At 39.2% G+C, this 23,548-nt stretch overlaps 1 protein-coding gene across 1 annotated transcript in view; it reads right to left on the bottom strand.

Moving 5' to 3' along the window:
• Positions 1 to 23,548, bottom strand: part of HTR4 (5-hydroxytryptamine receptor 4) — a 152,956-nt gene that overhangs the window by 61,313 nt on the left and 68,095 nt on the right. The window contains exons 2-3 of the mRNA XM_054488416.1: positions 11,872 to 11,997; positions 10,404 to 10,604 (exon numbers count right to left, since the gene is read on the bottom strand). Coding sequence (XP_054344391.1) covers positions 10,404 to 10,604; positions 11,872 to 11,997 — 327 coding nt within the window. The remainder of the gene's footprint in view (positions 1 to 10,403; positions 10,605 to 11,871; positions 11,998 to 23,548) is intronic.

The raw sequence follows: 23,548 nt of genomic DNA on the forward strand, positions 1-23,548 counted from the left end.
ATAGAAGCAGAAAAAGGCTTTCAATAAAATTCAGTAGCTCTTTATGTTAAAAACTCTCAAAAAAAAAAACTAGGTATTGAGGGAACATACCTCAAAATAATAAGAGCCATCTATGACAAACTCGTAGCCAACGTCATAATGAAACGGCAAAAGCTGGAAGCATTCGCCTTTAAAAATAGCACAAGACAAGAATGCCCTGTCTCTTCCAATAGTATTGGAAGTCCTAGCCAGAGCAATCAGGCAAGAGAAAGAAGTAAGGAGCATCCAAATAGGAATAAAGGAAGTGCAACTACCCTTTTTTTTCACAGATAACATGATTCTATATCTAGAAAACCCCACAGTATTGCCCCAAAAGCTCCTTCAGCTGATAAACAACTTCAGCAAAGTTTCAGGATACAAAATCAACGTACAAAAATCACTAGCATTCCTATATACCTACCACAGCCAAGCTAAGAGCCAAATCAGGAAGGCAATCCCATTCACAACTGCCACAAAAAGAATAAAATACCAGGAATCCACCTAACCAGGGAGGTGAAAGATCTCTACAATGAGAATTACAAAACACTGATCAAAGAAATCAGAGATGACACAAAGAAATGGAAAAACATTGCATGCTCATAGCTGGGAAGAATGAATATTGTTAAAATGGATGTACTGTCCAAAGCAATTTACAGATTCAATGCTATTTCTATCAAACTACCAAAAACATTCTTTACAGAAGTAGAAGAAAAACTATTTTAAAATTAATATGGAAACAAAAAAAAGCCCAAATAGTGAAGTCAATCCTAAGCAAAAAGAACAAAGCTGTAGGCGTCACCTCACCTGACTTCAAGCTATACTACAGGGCTACAGTAACCAAAACAGCATGGTACTGGTATGAAAACAGAAATATAGACCAGTGGAGCAAAATAGAGGGTCAGAAATAAGACCACACACCTACAACTATCTAATCTTTGACAAAGGTGACAAAAACAGGCTATTGGGAAAAGATTCCCTATTCAATAAATGGTGCTGGGTAACTGGCTAGCCATATGCAGAAGATTGAAGCTGGACCCCTTTCTTACACCATATACAAAAGCCAGCTGAAGATAGATTAAAGACTTAAATGTAAAACCCAAAACTATAAAAACTCTGGAAGAGAAACTAGGTAATACCATCCTGGACATAGGAACAGGCAAAGATTTCATGATGAAGACACCAAAAGCAATCACAACAAAAGCAAAAATTGATAAGTGGGATCTAAACTTAAGAATCTCTACACAGCAAAAGAAACTATCCACAGAGCAAACAGACCCTACAGAATGGGAGAAAATATCTTCAAACTATGCATCTGACAAAGGTCTAATATCCAGCATTTATAAGAAACTTAAACAAATTTACAATAAAAAAGTCAAACAACCCCATTAAAAAATGGTCAAAGGACATGAACAGACACTTTTCAAAAGAGGACATATATGCAGCCAACAAGCATATAAAAAAGAGCTCAATGTCACTGATCGTTAAAGAAATGCAAATCAAAACCACAATGGGATACCATCTCATACCAGTCAAAATGGCTATTATTAAAAAGTCAAAAAATGACCACATGCTGGTGAAGTTGAGGAAAAAAGGGAACATTTATACACTGTTGGAGGAAGTGTAAATTAGTTCAACCATTGTGGAAGCTCTATGGCGATTCCTCAAAGAGCTAAAAGCAGAACTATCATTTGACCCAGCAATCCCATTACTCGGTATATACTCAGAGGAATATAAATCATTCTACCATAAAGACACATGCACACAAATGTTTATTGCAGCACCCTTCACAATGGTAAAGACATAGAATCAACCTAAATGCCCATCAATGACAGATTAGATAACAAAAATGTGGTACATATACACCATGGAATACTATGCAGCCATGAAAAATAACAAAATCATGTCTTTTGCAGGAACATGGATGGAGCTATAGGCCATTATCCTTAGGAAACTAATGCAGAAGGAGGAAACCAAATACTGCATGTTCTCACTTATAAATGGGAGCTAAATGACGAGAATTCATGAACACAAAAAAGGGAACAAAAGACATTGCGTCTACTTGAGAGTGGAGGCTGGGAGGAGGGAGAGGAGTAGAAAATCATATTATGTACTGGGCTTATTAATACCTGGGTGATGAAATAATGTATACAACGAACCCCTGTGACACAGTTCAACTATGTAACAAATCTTCAAATATACACCCAAACCTAAAATAAAATTTTAGGTTTTATTATATATATATAATATTATATATAATTTTTATAAAATAAAAATTTTAAAAAAGATATTTATACAAAATAGGTGTGATTTGGCATCCAGCTGATCATGGGAGATAAGTAAAAGATGACTTCAAAAAATTGTGTTTCAATGTCTGAAAGATAACTAATAGATTCACCTTCAATATACAACGTGGAAGAGGATATAGTATTAGTTTACAATAAAAATGTCTACTTGGAGCACACTGAGGTTTGAGAAAACAGAAAGATGTTTAAGGCAAGATGCTGAGCAGACAGAGATAGAACCCCAGAGCCCAGTGCGTGAAAGGGGTGAGGGAGAGACAAGAGCAGAGGTGCAAGTGAAGCCACGGGATAAATGAGGCTTCCAAAGGAAAGAGGGGACATACTCAGGGCTGGAAGGCTAAGGATCTAACCTTCAAGGGCACTCAGCTATGAGTCAGAAAGAATAAGATGACTATCAGTGTCTGGGAAGGCCCTCGCTACAGCCACTAGGAATTTGCATTTAGAGAGGCAAACAATAATGGAATAGTCCCTGTGGCTAACATTAATTGAACACTTACCGAGTACCATGCACTGGTCTATGCATTATTCAGTTTATTAATTGAATAATAAACACTCAGTTATCTATTCCTCACAAGTCCTAAAAGAGAAGGGAAGGGATTTTCTATTAATAACACAATTTTTACAGATAAGACCAAGTCCAGAAAACCTTTGTCACTTCTCCAAGATCACACACTTGACAACCAGTCAAGCTGTGACTGAATCTAAGCAGCCTAGCACCTCAGGTCTCATTCTTAACCACTTTCTATATTAAGAGTTCTATGAGGACAGAGAAACCAACCCCAGAGTCATACAAACAACCACAAGTCACATCTCAGCATTCTATGCTCAGCCAAACATGCACGGAACAGCTATTATGTTCCAGAAAGAAAAACACATGAATAGATAAGATAAGGCCTACTCTCAAGAATTTTATATTCTAGAGCAAGGCAGACAAATCAAACAATTATTGAGACGCACATACTAAGAACCTTCTATTAACCACGATGCTTTGATTCAATACTCCATAGGAGCTCAGAGGAAGAAATGACAAATTTTTATGAATGAAGCCCATCAGTCATTGGAGAAGGTGACACGTGTTATCTGAGTATTGAAGAAAGGTGGATGTTTGCCAGAAAAATAAAAGAAACCCAAGGCACAGGTAGCAAAATGCAGTTATGAGGAAACATCATATTCAGGGAATGATAACAAATCATTCATGGGTAGGAGTTGAGTTAGGAAAATCAGACTGAGAACACATTGGAAAAGCAGTGAAAGCTGAGCTAAGAATTTAGCTTTTAGTTAACAAGGGCTTTCCTGGGGGTTTTCACCTGTGTTTTCAGGAGCAGCCACTCCCCAGGCCTCACCAACTTCCCTATACCCTACTGATACCCACAGCACCTGCAGATACCGGCATTAGCATCACTTACTCAGGAGCCTACCCTGCTTTGGAGATTGCAACTTAGCAGACTCCAATAGCTTTTTTTTTCTTCTCCTTATAGTATTCAATGGTCACCAATTTTACTGTAATTATCTGTTTACTCTCTGTATTCCCAACTAGAAAAAAAGTTCCATGATTCAGAGATTTTATGATCATTTACCACTGAATTTACAATGTCCGGAACAACTCATAGTAATTAGTAAGCACTCCATAAATGTTTGATGAAATGAATATAAAAATAACAGTTCAAACCCCCTGGCATGAAATTCGACTCAACAGATATTATGTACAAAGCCTGAACCTGCCCTAAAAGAGTATGTGAGAGGAGAAACTTTTAATATACTTTCCTTGTGAAATGCATTTCAATCCTATTGGGAAAACAAATGTAATTGTGTGACACAGTTCACAATGACAGACACTTTTCATTTATACATTACAAAATTGAATTGTACTCCAGGGAGATCATTAAGAAATGCAGATACATTTATCTCCAGCACAAGATTAAACATGCAACCTTGAAGTAAGAATTGTATGTTTTACAAGTAAACCTGTTTGAAAGAGGGTCGGAGACTAAGAAACTGTTGGAGAATTTTGTCGATAAAACACATCAAATTTTCGAGCCATGCAGAGGAAGGGTGACAATTCAGCTGGATGTATCCAAAAAAGAATCTTGCAATACTATAGAGAATGCTATCTTCAATGAAGTGAAATTGACTTTTTTTAAAAAAGGGAATTACATTTGATGCCAAGTAAAGGACAAAGTACAGCATGTTGAGAGAAAGAGGATAAAAATGGTTAAAAGTCTGAAATGTACGGCTTATGAGGCCAGCAGAAGGATCTAGAAATATTTGGCCTAATATAGGGAGGACTTGGGGATGATATACCTCTGTTTAGTTGTGGAGGCTCCATAAAGATACCTGTAGGGTCTGGCCAGCCTAAGGGGAATTGGTATCTCCTCTTCTTGTCTGCCTAACACCCATCTTTCCAGTGAGAACTGCCATTTCTTCACACCATATGTTTTTGGTAAAGCTGGGAGTCATGGTGCCTGACCTCTGCCCAGCAACCAGGATGTGTCATCTCCACACCACAGTGACTGGTTAAGTGAAGAGTGTTTGACTCAAGCAAAGCCAACGGAAATTCTTCCATGAGAAACAGCACTTAGGTTTCTCTTCCTATGGACTCATGTGTTAAGGATGGTTTAAGATTTGTTGGCTGTGACTATTTTGCTTTCCTGGTGGAAGAACCCAGCCTAAGAAAAAAATCTAACAAGAAACAAGAGCTGATGGACAGCATAGGGACAAAGAAGGACAGATAGAAAGAGAGGAATAGAGATAGGGAAACAGAGAGGGAAGTAAACAGGGAGAACAAGAAGGCAAGATGGAGACAAAGAGGAGAGGGAAACAGAGTTAGAGAGGGGCAAAGTTAGACTAAATGACATTTTTCAAATCCTTGTAGAGAGCCATGTCTGAAGCCAGACTTTTCAGTTATTTGAACGATCAATTTATTATCTGCTGCACGCTGCTGAAAGAAACCTTGCTAATAGATCATCCAATAAGCAAGTTGGTAAAAACATTAGATTCAGGCAACTCACTGGCATATATCATAAACTCAAAATACATTCAAATAGGTCTGCTTATTACATATGAAATCACTGGCATTTATAGGCAGTTGCTATTTACAGTGGTTACCTCAGGTTATGCAGCTGTGGAAGTGGATATTGAAAGAATTGGGGACATTATGTTCTACTTGTGAGCTGATGGCATTTTTTACAATGCTCAGGTATTATTAATATTGTGACTTAAAAAATCTGTGAGGATTAGAAAAGGGACTGTTAGAAAAAAATCAAATACAAGCTTGTGAACAGGGAGGAGGTTAACCAAGACCAATGTGGGAGTGATGCACCCCGTAAGAGATGGTGAGGGCTCCCTTAGAGGGAGAAGCGAGGGTGTTTGATAAGAAAGCAGAGAGAACACACTGGTCAGGAAGATTTCCATGCTCCCTGGCTTGTTCTGACCTCAGAGGGAACTCCCAGCACTGAAGCAGAATGTTCTCAGAGAACTGAGGAATGTGCCATTCTAGCAACATTTTCAGCTAAAAGGCTATTGTGGATGGACTTGCATTTGAGAAGGTTACCTTCTAGCAAGGGGAAAATTGAAGTTTAAAATGTGTATTACAGAAATTAGTAAAAGTGAAGGCCCCCAACCCCAATTTAACTGACCATCCACTCTGGCCAGCACTACACCATATGCCCTATCCCTCAAATAACCACCTATTAATGGTTTGGTGAAAATTCATTCATGTTCTTTCTTTTTCATTCTCAATCTCTCTCTTTCTTTCTCTCTCTCTCTCTTTCTCTCTCTCTCCACACACACTCATGTAAACCCAGATACATGCATCTCTATATTTATTTTACAAAAGTGGAATTATGCTAAACATTACAGTCTGCCAGTTGCTTTTCTTCCCCCAACATAATACACCAGTGATATCTTTCTAGGATAACACACGTCATTATTTCTCATGGTTTTCAATGGCTGCCTTATATTTCACTTTTAAAACTAGTACTCTATCATGACTACTTGGTTAGTTTTTATTCACCACAGAACTTTAGATCTCAAAAAAATCAACTGTACTCTAAAGCTTTTAAAGCAGTTTTTGATCTCCTATGACCCATACTATATGGTGCATTTATTTTAATTATGCTTTGGAAATTATTTTTAAGGAAGCAATAAATTCTTATTAACAGAATTCAATTCTGAAAGCACCAGGAAGCACAGTGAGCTGAGAATGGGAGTTGGGAAAATGCATTTGGTAGTACTAAAGGAGTCCTACATTTTGCTTTGATCCAGGAGTCTGCCATCTGAGAGAAGTTACAAATCAAAGTGAGCCCTCTTGCTCAAAGGAACTACCCCTTATGATTGATCCCAGAAGACTTGTAGCAGCTCTAGAGAGAAGGACATAGCATACTGCCAGGAATAACATGGCTAACAAGGACATCACACCTCATTGAGACATTCACTCTGTGCTTTGGCCCAGCCCAGCTGCACCAAACTGTTAGGACGGGAAGGACACAGCAAAAACAGAGCTAGATGATAAATAAAACCATACTCTTCCAGGCTAAAACATTGCCCTGTAATGTTCAGGATGGACCCTTCAGCACTATGAGAGAACACTCTTGGGACAGGGAAAGCTGGAGACAAGCTGGAGGCAAGATCCCCAAGCTCCCCAAGGAAAATAAAACAAAAGAAACCCCATCTGATATCTTACTTACGGTATTGGAGTTTTTGACATACACTGTCAGAGAATGAAATGGAATTATTGGCATGACTCTCACAAAGAGAACATGCTGACCACTCCATTTGTTCAATCATGTTTGCCAAATACCTAAATAAGTATTTATGCAATGACTGTTCAATTGTCAACCTCCCCATAACAATGCAAGTTCTTTGAGGGCAGGGACCTTGCCCTTGTTCGTAGCCTTGAGCTTCCTCCCATTGGCATAGAAAGACATTTAAGAAGAAAGTATAGACTTGATTTTAACTATAATTACACTGAGTTCTACAAAGGAGAAAAATAGTTTTGATGGAGTCAGCGAAGACTTCTGCAAAGAAGAGAAGATTTAGCTAAAATCTGAACGACATGCAGGAGAGGAGGGGCAGAGGAGGTTTTCAGGCAGAGGGAAAAGCCAAGGCCTCAGGTGGCTGAGCAGAGAGCCCTGGAGAAGTAGAAAGAAGGCCAAAGTGACTTGGGCCTGGAGGTGAGGTTAGGAAGGGGGTGAAGGGAAGCTGGGGACATGGACAGGAAACAGAGGGTGGAAAACCCTGTACAGTCTGGTCTTGATCTTCAACACAATGAATAGCCACTGAAGGGTTTTAAGCAAAGGAGCAACAGTATCAGAGCAGCATTTTAAAAAATGGCTATTTGATCTTGTGAGTGACAAGTGGATGGGGAGGGAATAAAACATATTTGGAGGGAATAATTAGGAAAGTGTTGAGTGATTTCTTCAAGAAATGATATTACTTTGGATGAATGATAGAGAGAAATAGACTAGGATCTCTTTAGGAAAGAAAATGAGCAGGACTTGTCATTATTTAAATGTAGGAGACAAGGAAAGACTGCTATTAGAATAACTACCTGGTTTCTAGATGATGCAGCTGTTGGAGCAGCTATTCACTGAAGAGGTGCAAGTTTGATGAGAAAGACCATGAGTTGTATGGCTAGTTACAAGAAACTGACATGAACAACAACATCCACTAACATGGAATACTGTGACAAGCTGGGCCAAAGTGATACCTTAAATGGATTATCCAATTTATACCTAACTGTAGTCATATAAAATAGGTGCTATCTCCCCAAGTTTTAGAGACAAGAAAGGCTTAGACTCAGAAAGGCTTAATCTCTTATTGCCATTCCCAGAACTAAACATTTTAAAAGCTGGGATTTGAACCCAAATCTCTTCAATTCTAAAGCAGATGGTTCTTAATGACCAATTCATCCTGTTTCGTGACAACTCATACCTACTCAGGAAAGTTTCCTGACTTGAAAAGTACGTAGGCATAAATCTGAAGCCAAACCTTTCAAGGAAACCTCTAGACCTTCTCTCAGGGCTGCCCATAGCAAACTCTCCACAACGGACAGTTGATTCTACACTTTCTCCCATTTTTTTCTGGCTGATTGGCTCTTTTTCTTACTCTTGTTTTTACCCAGGCCTTGAGGTTACCTCAGCTACCCCCATCTCCCCTGCCTGGCCTTCTCCGAATTCCTGTAGTTCTTTCAGTCTCACTACTCATTTTAACAATGATCATATGCAGGTTACCCAGCAGGATTTCCATAGATTTTCTACTTCCTTACATTGTATTTTCTATAATACGAACTTTCATGCAGTGTATCCTGACTGTCTTTAAAAGTCTTTCACATACTAAAGTCAGATTGTTGTAAACAAGCTAATAAACACAAATTTCCAACTATGCCATGCCATGGGTCTGGTTGCTTGCCACGAGTTCAATTTTACCAGAGTCATTATCTCTAGCTATAGAGTGGAGTCTTATTATACATGCATTTAACTTAAGCATATTCAACTATACGTTCTTGGCAGAGCAAAAGAGAAAGCAATTTAAATACAGCAGGCCATTGTGACTACCATTCCAATCAATGCACATATGTCCCATGAAATAGGAGATGAACCTGCTGTCCCCTCAGCTGGTTTCAGTTTCTAAGTACCTCCCCCAGTGTGATTAATTCTCTGGGAAGACTATGATGTTAGTGTTTAAAAGTGTGTATGTTAGATATACCACAATCTCTAGTTTCAGTCAACTACTTTTCCTAGTCCTCAATTTAAAAAAAACAGTGATTGTCGGTGAAACCCCGTCTCTACTAAAAATACAAAAAATTAGCTGGGCCTGGTGGCGGGCGCTTGTAGTCCCAGCTACTCAGGAGGCTGAGGCAGGAGAATGGCGAGAACCCGGGAGGTGGAGCTTGCAGTGAGCTGAGATTGCGCCACTGCACTCCAGCCTGGGCGACAGAGCAAGACTTGGTCTCAAAAATTAAAAATAAAATAAAATAAAAATAAAAATAAATAAATAAATGAAAATAAAAATAAAAAACAGTGATTGTCTGAGCACGATGGCTCACATCTGTAGTCCCAGCACTTTGGGAGGCTGAAGGCTGAGGATAACTTGAGCACAGTAGTTCGAGACCAGCCTGGGTAACACAGTGAGACTTGTCCCTATAAAAAATAAATAAGAATAAATAAAACTAAATTTTAAAAAAGTGATCTATCCCAAGACTGGAGGAAAACTTGGGTTTGTTGGGCTGCTCAAGACACAGTAAGAAATCATTGTCCCTGGTAATTCTGATTACATGTGATTTGCACCCCACATTTTTCTGAGAGCTAACCCCTAAGATACTACTGCATTGATAGCAGCATATGTTTGTGTAATCATCTGACTTTAGATTGCATTCTACCTTTATGATGAAATGCAAATTAGCAGGAATTGGAAAATGAATAGTGATGATACAAGTGATAAATACATAAATCTGCAACAAATGAGGCAAAGATGAAAATCATTAGGTCTCTTGAAGTCAAATATGAAGAAAGAAAATAAAATTATGCATCAAGAATGAAATGCTAGACCTGGGTCCAAAAATCATAAAATTATTGGGAAGTTTACTGTAACTTTCTGGAAAAGAGTCTCCACAATTACATGCACATACATAAATATGTATATCAAATTATTACAGAAACATATTTTCAAGGAAAGGTTATGTTCAAACATAGGGCATTTTCATTCTGAACCACCCCTGCTGCCCTCTGGGAAGATGTACTCATTCTTGATGCTCAGCTTCTTCAGAATTTTGTTCATGCCATCAGTATAAAATTTAGAGCTCTGCAGTACACTTGATTGCTGACATCTATTGCTATTTAGATTGCAAACTCCTTGCAGATAGGTTATAGGTCTTACTAATCTGTGCATCTACAGTGCCTCAGGAAGGGCCTGACTAAAAAGGGGGCCTCTGCAAAGGCTGGAGAGTGACTGTATAACTGAATTATCAAATTTACCTCGCTGAGATTCATTTCTTCTAATGAATAAGAAAAGGCAGACACTGCCCAGTATCCATCAAGTCATTGTCTCCAGCACGGAGCCCCGCTATGCACATTGTTCTGTCCTTACCTATCCAGAGAAATGCAGCACAGGTGAAAAATCGATGCTGTTGTGAGCAGGACGTCCAGAGATGTCCGAACAAGACAAAACATCTCCCCATAAATCCAGATGTCTTGAACCAGCTCAATGGCACCAAAGGGCATCACCAGCACCGAAACCAGCAGATCCGCAAAAGCAAGAGATACAATGAAATAATTTGTTTTTATTTTCCTGTGAGTGAAAAAGTGTAAGAGAGGAGGCAGCATGAGGGATGAAGGGAAAAAGGGGAGGGAGAAGAGATCAAGAGAAAAAACAGGGAAAAGGGAAACAAAGAAAGAAGAAAAGAAGGGAGGGGGAAAGAGGAAAGAAAAAGTCACATGCTTAGTGTATTCCGTGAGATTCAATTTCCCCTTCTGTAACATGGCTGAGAAGACCCAGCGTGGTCCAGCCTCTCCTGACTTCTCCAGACCTACCTTATACCAAAACCTCTTTTTTCCTCCCCCTTCTGGCCACCCTGCCCTAATCTGAGTTCCCCTGCACATACAGGTCCCTTTAGAGGGCCAATGCAGATGTTCTTTCTTCCAACGGTTGCCTGGTTAATCCCACCCACCCATCAGTCCTTGGTCGGAGTTTCTCAGGAAACTCTCCCAAGGTATGCCCTGTGACTGTAGTCACAGTCCACTATTTTACACTAGTAGACTGGCTACTGTGTACTCACATTTATAACACTGGTCAGAATTGCGCTTTTACACTTTATTTGCATCATCATTAGATGTGTGCATGTCTTACTTAGAGAGGAACTGCTTCGTTATACCCTCTTATGGCCCAGAGGCTTTCATCCCAGGCTGTACACTAGAATCACCTGATGCATTTTGATAAGTATTGATGCTGAGGTCTCACCCCAGATCAGTTAGTTGAGGCACCCTGGGGAGTTAACACCTCTCCCCTCAAAGATTACCAGATAAAATATAGGATGCCTGATTAGATTTGAACTTTAGCAATAAATAACTTTTTAAATATAACTATGTCCAAAATACTACATGAGACATACTAATACCACATGATGATAGTTTTTAAAAGTGCTTCAGGTGGTTCTAATTGCAGCCGGGGTTGAGACTCATGAAGTTGAAGTGCAAAAAACACAGGTTTAATTTCTAGATCCGTCCCTTGTCAGCCACATCTTCCCTAAACTATTAATAAAATGGGGAGGTTAGATTATACGTGCTCTCAACAATTGTATATATAGTGATCACAACTATAAACACATTTGACAAAGAAAAAATGACAGGATGGAAATACACTGAAATGTTTACACTGGCTGTATTAGAGTTGTAGGATTAATTGCAATCCCTTTTTCTCCCCTTTTATTTTTAAAATGTTGTTCCCATGAATGTTTTCTTTCTTAATTACAAATTATAATGAAAATGTTCACACCCAACTCTCTAGGGACAGCTCAGAACTCCCATGTTTCCTCAAAAGGTTCCCTCCTGCTGCTCACCTGAGCTGCCTGTCCCAGCACACAGCCACCATCACCAGCAGGTTCCCCAAGATGGCCATCAGGATAACCGTCGAGAGAAACGTGAGCAGCACGACCTTCTCCACTGACCCGAAACCCTCCTCGGAACTGAAAGACACACACGAGCACAAAGAATTGAATGAAACTCTGGGACACAAGAAAGAAAATTCATCTTTTCATCATTGACCTTCAGAAAGGTAACTTCACCATCAGCTGATGACACATATATTTATCATGCATTTAATGTACACCAAAATCTGAACCTGTCGCTAGATATTTTATCCCGGTTAGCTCCTACATAAGAGGAGTATGAGGCTTAGAGAGCTGAATTAACAGGTTATTTTCCATCCAAGCACTTGTGGCTTTCCTTCAGGGCATTTAGTTCAACTAGCATTCAGACATACGTAGTTGATTCCTGTTTTGTGCACCTACTCAACTAGATTGCAAAAGCTGAGTGAATGAATGATAGTAACTTTGCAACTGCAGGAGCAGCCCAATCTGGTCCAACTTTGTGTATAAAATGGTGAGTTGTGTTTTAGTTGCCATGGACCCCCAGGTTGCAAGTTAAACTGACCAGGCCCAGATGAACCAAGCATGCAACCACAGGGTGGAACCTAAGTGCTTGGACCAAGGCATGGGGACCAAATAAAGAAGTGGACATCTCATGGCATGATCCACGATCCAATCATATAGAGCCCTAGCATCACCTTGTGGCATAATCCAGTCAGATCATACCTCCTGGCATTAACTTATCACAAGATCCAATCAGATCATATCTTATTACCCTCTGCCTATGAAACCTGCCACAGCCCCCAGCTCAGGGAGACAGATTTGGGCTTTGCCTCCCGCTTCCTTGCCGATCAACTTACAATGAAGCCTTTTTTTTTCCTCAAAAGCCAGGGCCATAGTATTGGCTTCTATAAACATCAGCAAGGAGCCCACTGCTTGCTCAGTAGCAACTTGAACCAGTTGTTACTGAGCAAGTTAGTTTGCATTCATACAGTTACTTGGCTTGAATGCAAAGCCATCTTGTTACAGTGTCCCATTCCAGCCCATGCAGAAGCTTCTGCTTACAGATAGGTTCTCTCAGAGAAAAACGATTGTGGTTTGATGGTTGTTCTTACATCAGTTCACCTGCACAAATTGAATTCAGATTCTGTGAAGTCCGTGGGAAAGATAGTAGCCAATAAATAAGCTCAGTGGCTCCTTTCACCACCCTGATCATTTCTTTTAGTGCCCACAATATGTCATTGTTTTCCCAGTTCAAATTTGTGTTCTTGTCAAGTTCAGCATCTGATTTAGTCTACAAATGTTGCCTTCCCCATGTAAACTCAGCATTTTGTTTTATTAACTTGAAAATGAAGATCCCTTTTCAATGAAAGCATGATACCTGCAGATTAATATTCAGAAGCTATAGGGATTTTAAAAACTTTTATAGTATAATAAAATGTTCTTTTTAATGAAGTTTCAAAGAATCTTAAAACTCTTAGACCAGCGGTGTCCAATCTTTTGGCTTCCCTGGTCCACATTGGAAGAAGAATTGTCCTGGGTCACACATAACATACACTAACACTAACAATGGCTGATGAGCTAAAAAACAAATTGCAAAAAAATCTCATAATGTGTTAAGAAAGTTTATAAATTGGGTTGGGCTGCGTTAAAAGCTGTCCTGGGCTGCCTGTGCCCCGACAGGCCACGGGTTGGACAAGTTTGTCCTAGACCCAAACCCCACATTTGAATATGGGAAAACCAGGGCCCAGAAAGAAGAGCTGACTTGTCAGAGCATGTTAGTGGCTGGTCTGGGAGAGGCTGCTTGTCCTGTGAGCCCACCACGGAGAACACACAGTGCCAAAAATCAAGAATTCTCTGTCTTTCCTGAGCTCTTTTGACTGAAAATTAAGATGCATGCCCTCTCCAAATGGAAGCAGCCTGCAAAGTCCTGGCTTTGGCCTTGTCCAGAACTTCTGTTAAGCTGGCCCAGAAGACAAGGTGCCAAAGGGAATGAGGAACCAGTCTGGCAGTGGTTGGAGAATGAGAAAGTCCCTCCATTCAGCTGAGAAGTGTTTTTATAGGCAGATTGATAGATTGTTTATGACTGAGGTTCAGATGAAAAGAAATTCCGGATATGCTTATTTAAATCACCCTTCTACACTTAAGTTCTAACTATCAACAGTACAAATATCAGATAGGGAAGATTTAATTCAATGAGGAAAACTGTACACTTAGGAAAAAGACCTTAATAGGCTGATGTGGCCACCAAAAACTCGTTTGATCTTAGGTCATGTTAGTTGAGTTAAAGCACTAACAAAGGAGGTGATGGTGGTTCTCTTCCCTGTCCTTCTTAGAGACTAACGGCCCCTTTGAAACTCATCTCTTCCACCCCCAGGGCCTCTGTATTTGAGGTGCCTTCTTCCTGGAATGATTCTTCAGTGACAGACTTCTTGTCATTCAGGCCTGAGATTAAATTTAGCCCCCACTTAATGTACCACAGCCAACAAACATTTTTAATTTTCTTTACAGCATTTACTGTTATCTGAAATGACTTCTGTTATTGATTGTTGTCTGTGCCCCAATTCCACAGATTGACTTTGGTTATCTTTTTCACTACAATCTCCAGTGTCTGGCACAATGTCTAGTCTAGAGTATGTATTAATGTACATGTAATGCTATGTATTAATGTTACATATGCAGATGATGCATTACATAGTAAGTGCTCAATTACTTGCTGATTCAGTGAAAGAGAGATATATTGTGCTCATAATGGTTACATTTATTATTCAATGTCTTTGAAGCCTGGTTGAAAGTATAGAGATTTCACCTAGAGAAAAGAAGGCCCAGAGATGAAATGCAAAAGCTACTTTCAGCTATCTGAGCGCTGTCATTGGAAATAAGAGTAGATTTACATATTCATTCATTTAACAATTTCTGAGCACCTACTCTGTGTTAGGCATTGTAGTATGTCCTAGGGAAACAGCAATAAGCAAAACAGAGAGCAAAACAGACCATAAACAGATGTATGAGAAAGTATGTAAGGTGTCAGCTGGTAGTACATACAGTCCATGGCAAAAAACATATCTAGGACAGTAAGGAGGACTGGATGGCCTGTGGGGGATTGCAGACTGGCTATTTAATAAAGGATGTCAGAGAAGTTTCAAAGATAAGGTTATCACAGGTTGTGAGGCTAACTAAGACCAGTGGGTGAACTTTAAGCAGTGGTTCCCAGACTTACCTGCATATTTAAGTTACCTGAGGAGCCTTAAAAAATGTTGATTCTGGGAATCCACCCTCAGAGGTGCTAATTTAATTGGTCTGAGTTGCAGCTTAGATAGAGAAATTTTTAAAAGCTCCCAAGTGACTCTGATGTGTGACGAATTAGAGTCACTGACAGGGAGGCAAGATTTAGTACTAGATAATAAGAGCCTTCTAACAATTAAAGATGATCTGCAATAGCTTCCTGGTGTTGTTTTGTGTTCCCTGGCACGGAAAGTGTTTAAGAATACCTGAATGGCAATGAGATACTAATTTGCACTCATTAGGATGGCAATTATAAAAAATAAAACAACGAATAAAAAATAACAAGTGTTGGTGTGAATGTGGGGAAATGGAAACACTTGTGCATTGCTGGCAGGAATGTAAAATGCTACAGCCACTGTGAAAAACAAATTGATGGTTTCTCTAAAGGTTAAATATAGAATGCCTATGTGATCCCTCAATTCAATCCCAGGGGTACACCCAAAAGAATTGAAAGCAGGGATACAAACAGACACTTGTATACCAACAGTCTATAGCAGCATTATTCACAAGAGCCCAAAGGTGAACACAGCCCAAGTTTCCATTAACAGGTAAGTGAATAAATAGAATGTGGTATACACATACTACAAAATTTTATTTCTCTGTAAAAAGGAATAAAGTTTGTTGTTGTTTTTGTTGTTGTCGTTGTTGTTGTTTTTGAGACGGAGTTTTGCTCTTGTTGCCCAGGCTGGAGTGCAATGGCATGATCTTGGCTCACCGCAACTTCTGCCTCCCGGGTTCAAGTGATTCTTCTGCCTCGGGCTTCCAAGTAGCTGGGATTACAGGAATATGCCATCATGCCTGGCTAATTTTGTATTTTTAGTAGAGACGGGGTTTCTCCATGTTGGTCAGGCTGGTCTCGAACTTCTGACCTCAGGTGATCCGCCCGCCTCGGCCTCCCAAAGTGCTGGGATTACAGGCATGAGCCACTGCGCCCGGCCAGGAATGAAGTTTTGATACATGCTACCACATGGATGAACCTTAAAAATAAATGAAACAAATAAATAAGTGAAATAAACCACACACAAAAGGAGAAGTATTGTGATTCCACTACATGAGGATTCTAGACTCAGCAAATTCATAGGGAAATAAAATAGAAAAGTAGTTATCAGGGACTGGGAGCACAGGTGAATGCGGAGTTATTATTTAAGAATTATAGAGTGTTTGGAATGATGAAAAAATTCTGGAAGTGGATAGTTGTAATGGTTGCACACCACTGTGAATGTTCTTTTTTTAGCTTTTTATTTTAGGTCCAGAGGTACATGTGCAGGTTTGTTATATGGGGGGCTTGGTGTACAGATTATTTCATCACCCATGTAATAAGCATTGTTTGATAGGTAGTTTCTTGATCCTCACCCTCCTCCCATCTTCCATCCTCATGCTTCCTTCTTTGTGTCTGTAATGTACTCAGTGTTCAGCTCCCACTTGTAAGTAAGAACATGCTGAATTTGATTTTCTGTTCCTCTGTTAGTTTTCTTAGGATAATGGCTTTCAGTTCCATCGATGTTGCTGCAAAGGACATGATCTCATTCTCTTTTGGGGATTAATATCACTAAATTACATGCTTAAAATGCTTATTTTATATATTAATGATAAATTTTATTATTGATATTTTAGCATTATATAAAAAAAGAATTCCTGGATGACCACATATCAAGATACTGTACAGGGCTCCTATATTGGGGGCAGGCTGGCCTGGCTGTTTTAGGTCGCTTTTTTGTCTATGGACTATGATTTAAACATATGCTTATAACATGAATTCTCCATCAACAACACCACCACCATTAGAATAATCTCTCTTGTGCTGTCTTTCCTCTTGTAAAAGAAGAAAACAGATTCAGAACTTCTGTGATGAACATCTCCGGCTCCAGAGAAGGTACATTTTGAACAAAGCGGGAATGTCAGGGTTAGAGAGCACCAAGTTCAATGTAATGGTTCATTTGTGGCATGCTAATTAGGAGTTAGAAATAGCTTAACTTTAAACTAGGAGTGACGAGCAAAATTTAAGCATAGAAGAAGTTTTTTTAATTAGGCAGAACTGTCCATTGAACTAAAAGTAAGTCCAGTAATGACAATTAAAATAAATTCCAAACCACTTCTGCAAAATTCATGTTAGGTCCTCGGGTTGCCTCTGACACCCTCAAGCAATCCTGTCAACCACAACTGGATAGCTTTCATCTGGCTGAAGAGCTGTCCACTCCACTAAATTGGTTCATTGACAGCTATTCTTATGAGAAATTTTACTTTCTCTTCTTTTTTGCTTTCTCTGTGATCTTTTGATCCATTAATAAACTCCACAAACTTGTGGGCTGGGTTTGCCATTTTCTCTGCTCTTCATGAAAGAAAATATAAAGACACAAATTCTGGGTAAATTTCCACATAGGTTAGTATATGTGAAAACGGACTGTGAATGATAAAGTATGATAAATAAGTGATTATTGTTATTAATAATGATAGAGACAATAGCAAAGGAAATCTTAGGTTATACTTTGTCACACACACACACACACACTCTCTCTCTCTCATACTTTCTGGAGAGTCAAGAACATTTTTTGTTGTTATTTATTTATTTTTGAGACAGAGTCTTGCCCTGTCCCCCAAGCTGGAGTGCAGTGGCACAATCTCAGCTCACTGCAACCTCTGCCTCCTGGGTTCAAGTGATTCTCCTGCCTCAGCCTCCCGAGTAGCTGGGATTACAGGCAACTGCCACCACACTCAGCTAATTTTTGTAATTTTATTTGAGACAGGGTTTCGCCATGTGGGTCAGGCTGGTCCTGAACTCCTGACCTCAGGTGATCTGCTCGCCTCGGCCTCCCAAAGAGCTGGGATTACAGGCATAAGCCACCACACCCAGCCTTTGTTGTTATTTTTTGTGGGCTTTTTGCACTGGTTTTGTTCATAAACAGCTGTATGACTTCAAAAAATTCACTTGACTTTTCTGAGCCTCAGTTTCTTCATGGATCAATTGAGAAAGTTAGATTAAATTTCTCATTCATCAAATATGTATTGAGTGCCAACTATATACCAAGCACTGTGCTGAGTACTAGATTCAATAGTAAAGAAAATGGACAAATTTCCTGACCTAATGGGATTCACAGTATGGATGGAAACAGACATAAGCAAATGCAAAATTGAAGAAATAAATACAGTTTGTGATCATTTCTTCCGAGTTCCATTTCCCAAATGTTAATGTTTATATTAATCCACCGAGGATCTTGATAAAACGCAGATGCTAATTTTTTTTTAGGCCGAGGCAGGGTCTGGGATTCTGCAATTCTCACAGACCCCTAGGCATTGCTGATGCTGCTGGTTCCTGAGTCACAGGTGGAGTAGCAAAGTATAAAAGGCGTAAACATGACATTATGATAGAAAACACACTGGCTTAGAAAGAAATGTTAGGTGGTTGGGAAACACTGGAGGTGACATTCAACTGAGTTCTGATGTATGCAGAGAATTTGGAAGTCAGAGGAACCAGGATAAGTGCATTGCATTCAAAGGGAAGAGCAACTGCAAAAGCCCTGAGACAGAAAAGATTTTTCATGTTCACTATCACAGGGGAAATGAGCAAGGGACTAAGCATCTGAGATGAGCTCAGAAAAGTAGTCCAAAGCCAGACCCTGAGGGCTTTTTTGTGCTCTAGGGAGAAGTTTATGTTCTATTGGGAGATCAATGAGAAGACACAGAAGTGATGTAAGCAGAGTAATGACATGGGGGCGGGGGTGATAATACGCCAGGGGTTCCTGCAGGAGTCCAGGTAAAAGAAGATGGTAGTTAAAAGTAGCATGGCGGCTGGGGAGATGGAGAGAAGTGGGTGGAATAAAGGTTTGTTTGGGGAGTAAAGAGATAGATAAGAAAAATAGATTCCATGAGTGAGCGGGAAGTAGCACAAATAAACGCCATATTTTAGAATTGCACATCCGAATAAATGTTGGTACAATTTAATGAGATGGGTGAAACACATTAAGTGTGAGATACCTATAAGACATTCAAGTAAAGACGTCAAGTAGGCAATTGGATGTGTGTGTGTCTGGAGCTCAGAGGGATGACTGGGCAGGAGATACACTCTTGGAATTGCCAGCACTTCTATGGGATTTAGAGAACTGAGGAAGGATGTGATCACCCAAGAAGAGGGTCAGGGTCTTGATGAACGGCAGTACTGAGATGTGCAGTAGAGAAGGCAGAACCAGCAGAGGAGACTGCGGAAGACTATCCAGGATGTTCTGGGGACATCAGATGAAAGTGGTATTTTGGAAGCCAAGAGGAACATTTCAAGTGAATATATGTATGTATATAATATGTATATATAATACATTATATAATATACATATTAGGAATATATAAATATATATATTCTTGATACTTCCCTGGAACTACTTCAACATTACTCCTAAGAATGACAGGAAGCAAGGAGGCAGGGAAACTAGAGTACTTTTTCTCTTTATCTTTTTATGTATCGAACTTTGCAATAAAATTATGTTAGACCAGAGGGCTCCACCATTGCACCAATGATCTTCGCACTAAGTGCCTCCTCTCCCACCTGTTAGGAGTGTCATGTACACAAGAAACATTCTTGAAAATATACACAGCACATCCACAAAAGATCCCATTACTCCCTATCCAAGTATTTTTTTCACCCTTCCTGCCCAGCCCTGCACAGTCTTTTGCAAAGGAATTACATTTAAATTAAAGAAAATAATGTTTCATTTTCTTACCAATCAACAGTTAGGAGAAGAGTACAAGGGCATTCTGACTTACAAGAGAGCCTGTCTAAAATTGAATTATTTTTTTCTAGTGAGAATTTTATTAACCTTAAATGTAAGGTCCCTGTTGGTTTCTACACTGATAAAAGATTGAATATTAACAAGAGGGCCTTAACGTTCCACTCAGCTTGACTAAACTTTAGACAGCCTTCTTCCTGACTCTAGGCTCTGAACTCCCTTTTCTTAGAGCATTTACTTTAGAAAATTTGTAATTGCAAATTCTTTCTCTAACACTTTGACATGTAAATGAAAGATACTCACCAGTTTTACAAGCTAGGACTGTCATTCTCAAGAACCTTTCCTTTCCTTTTGAAAGGAAATCATCAAGAAATGTAGTGCTCCTATCTCTCAGTCTGTGTGGGAGCGAACAGCCTAACTTAGGTGGACACCTGTTCCAAGTTGTAAAACCATCTCTTGTTATGAAGATATGAGAAAGTTCACTTATCTTTTGGGTAAGGCTAATTAGGTAGCACATTAGGTAATCCCTTCCCCCCACTCCATTTCTTAAAAACTCTCCTGTCCTTTGTTGTAGTGAAGTTGAAGTCAGATTGCATTCTGGTCTCTCTCCCTATTGCCATAGCCTTGGAAAAGAAAAAAGTCATCTTTACCTGTTTAATTTCATCCAGTGCAATTTTTGTTTTGACTGTATACATCATTTATTACAAGTACAGATGTTCCTAGACTTATGATGGGGTTACCTCCCAGTAAACCCATTGTAAGTTGAACACATTGTAAATGGAAAATGCATTTAATGCACCTAACCTACAGAACATTGTAACAGCCTAGCCTACCTTAAATGTGCTCAGAAAGCTTACATGGGCCTAGAGTTGGGCAAAGTCATCTAGCAGCAGACTACTCTGTAGAGTATAGGTTGTTTACCTTAGTGATCACCTGACTGATTGAGAGTTGTAGCTCACTGCTGCTGCCAGGCAAGGTAAGATGGTATCATACAGCATATTGCTATCCTCGGAAAAGATCAAAATTCAATATTGGAAATACAGTTTCCGCTGAATGCATATTGCTTTTATACCATGGTAAAGTAAAAAATTCTTAAGTTAATCATGTTGGGGACCATCTGTAATTATATGTATGTGGCTTCTTCATTACCTTTATTACTGGCCATGAACAAAATCTGAGTTTAACATATGGGAGAGATAAACTCAGATAATAATCGCATTGCTAATATGACTTATGTAAATTAATTTTTCAAATACTTATTTATTTAAAATAGAAATAACAGAATCCATGAATATGTTGTTTTTCCTTATAACAAATAACCTGAGCAATACTATGTAACTGTTTTAAAGTATATATCATTTCCTTTAAATATATGCACTCTTTCCCCCTAGGTTTCTTGAGAGACTAAACATACAAATGGACAATGGCCAGACCATGTGTAACAATAAAACTCTGATGGACAATCTCTGGCAGCCAGCCCAGAACGATCAGGACTTGTTCAATGACTGCGAGCTAGCTTCCCCCTTTTTTAACCCTCTTACCTGCTTCCAACTCAAGACTAACAACAGAACGCCAAAGACGCTGCTCCCCAAAGCAATTACGTAAGATGCCTCACTGCTTGTTAGTGCACCTCCTGCTTCAATGTGCGAACAACCTCCAATCAGAAGATAGCAGAAGCCTTCTTTTCCCCGCTTATAAAGCTTTTTTACTCCCCTGCCTGTCTTTGAGACTTTGCTAAATTCCAAGGATGGTGGCTGATCCTCTTGCTTTATCATGCTCTGAATAAATTGCTTGTTTGTTCTCATCTGTGTGGTCTTCATTTGTTTCCACATTCTAGATGTGTTCTAGATGTTACACTTATTTGAAATCCTATATTTTGAATTAAGTAGAAATCCTTTCTGAGGGAGAAAATATTTCTTATGATTTGGCTTATATTACTTTGGGTTCTCGTACTAAGTTCTCAGGTCTCCCAGTTAACGTTTTTTCTTTTCTTTTTTCTTTTTTACAGAAAGCTTTAAAAAAAAAAAAAGAGGAAGATTAAATAAGATAGTTTGCATAGCCTTATTCCATAATATGAAGCATCGGAGCAGTGGTGCTTCAAAATCACCAGCAAACACTAGGATCATCTGGAGGGCTTGGTTAAAACACAGACTGCTGAACCCACCTACACTTTCTAATTTAGTGCATCTTGGGTGAAGACCAAAAGTTTGCATTTTTAGCAAGTTCCCAGGTAATGCTGATGTCGATGCTGGTCTTGGGACCACACTTTGAGGACCACTGACCTAGAACCTTACAAGGGATGCCCTTAATCTTAACCTCCATTCTGCCTTTGCAAATTATTTTCTTCTGCTTCTCACTTTGAAATGTCTTCCTTGGAAGTGGGTTGATTTTGACATTGATGTACTGAGCACCTACCATATGGCAAACAACTCACCTGGAAGATTTTTCATGTTGGCTAATTCAATCTTCATAATTATTATTATCATGTGATGTAATATCATAATGCCCCCTTTTCAGAAGAGGCTGGAGCTCAGCATGGTTAAGAGACGTAATATTTTGTAACTATTAAGTGGTGAAGCTGGGATTTAAACCCACATATTTTTATTGCAAGTCCAGTATTTCTCCTAGTAAATTTTAAACATGCTTACTTAGAAGTGAATATATTTCCTTTAAAAAAACACACGCTAAAGTTTTGCTTTTTGTCTAGAAACTTAAGACTCAAAATACTGATGATGACAGCTTAATATGTGTTGTAAAATGTGCTGGCTATAGAAAATGGTAGGAGAAAAAAGGAATAAACCTTATAGGATGGAAATTATGTATAATGGAGTTTTTATGTAATTCTAAAATAGTTCTGTTTGTTTTTTTCGAAAACCCTGTAGACAAGGACAGGAGGGCAGGGAAGTGGTTGGTGCACAGCTGGTGAAGCTTAGGTAGTTTTGAACTGCAAACATGCAGAGTAAAATTCTTGAGGCAAAATCTTAACAGACTTTTCAAGAACCTCAAATATCACACATACTGGGCATGAAACAAACTTCAAAGCCCAAAGAGGATCTGTCTGTATAGAGTATAATGGAGTTAAAAGCTGTAAGGAATACAAAGGATTTCAGGATGAAAGACTGTTTTCTGAGGCCGTGCCTGAATGTAAAGCCAAGGCAGGATAGATAGGCAAGGTGAGATCTACATCTGGGGAGATACCCACTGCTGCACAGCATGTTAACCACTAAGGATTCAATTCTTCTTGGAAATGAAATGCCAAATAACAGTGCTAGTAAATTAGACCTCAGAGGTGGTCTCTCTTTAAGAAAACCCATTTTCCAAAAATGGAACTGAGCCGACAGCTACAGAGATAGATTTCTTTTCTTTGCAAGATCATTTTTTCTTTATATGTGCACAGTCCAGGGTCTCTGGTTTGTGTTGAAAACATTTTTTTTTTTACACACACTTGTTAAGGAATACACTCACCAGGCACAGAAATGTCTTCCTTTGGGGTAAAACACATGACATATTTTCAATATTCGGCTGATCATTTCCTGGAAATTATTCCTGTGATTATGAGAAATTCAGCACAGGGAAAAAATGTGGACCACATATGCCCTCTCCACTTTGGTGAATCATTTACCCTAAGCATAAGCACTCAAGGAAAAGTG

This window comes from Pongo pygmaeus, chromosome 4, assembly GCF_028885625.2.
Source record: "Pongo pygmaeus isolate AG05252 chromosome 4, NHGRI_mPonPyg2-v2.0_pri, whole genome shotgun sequence".
NCBI classification, from domain to species: Eukaryota; Metazoa; Chordata; class Mammalia; order Primates; family Hominidae; genus Pongo; species Pongo pygmaeus.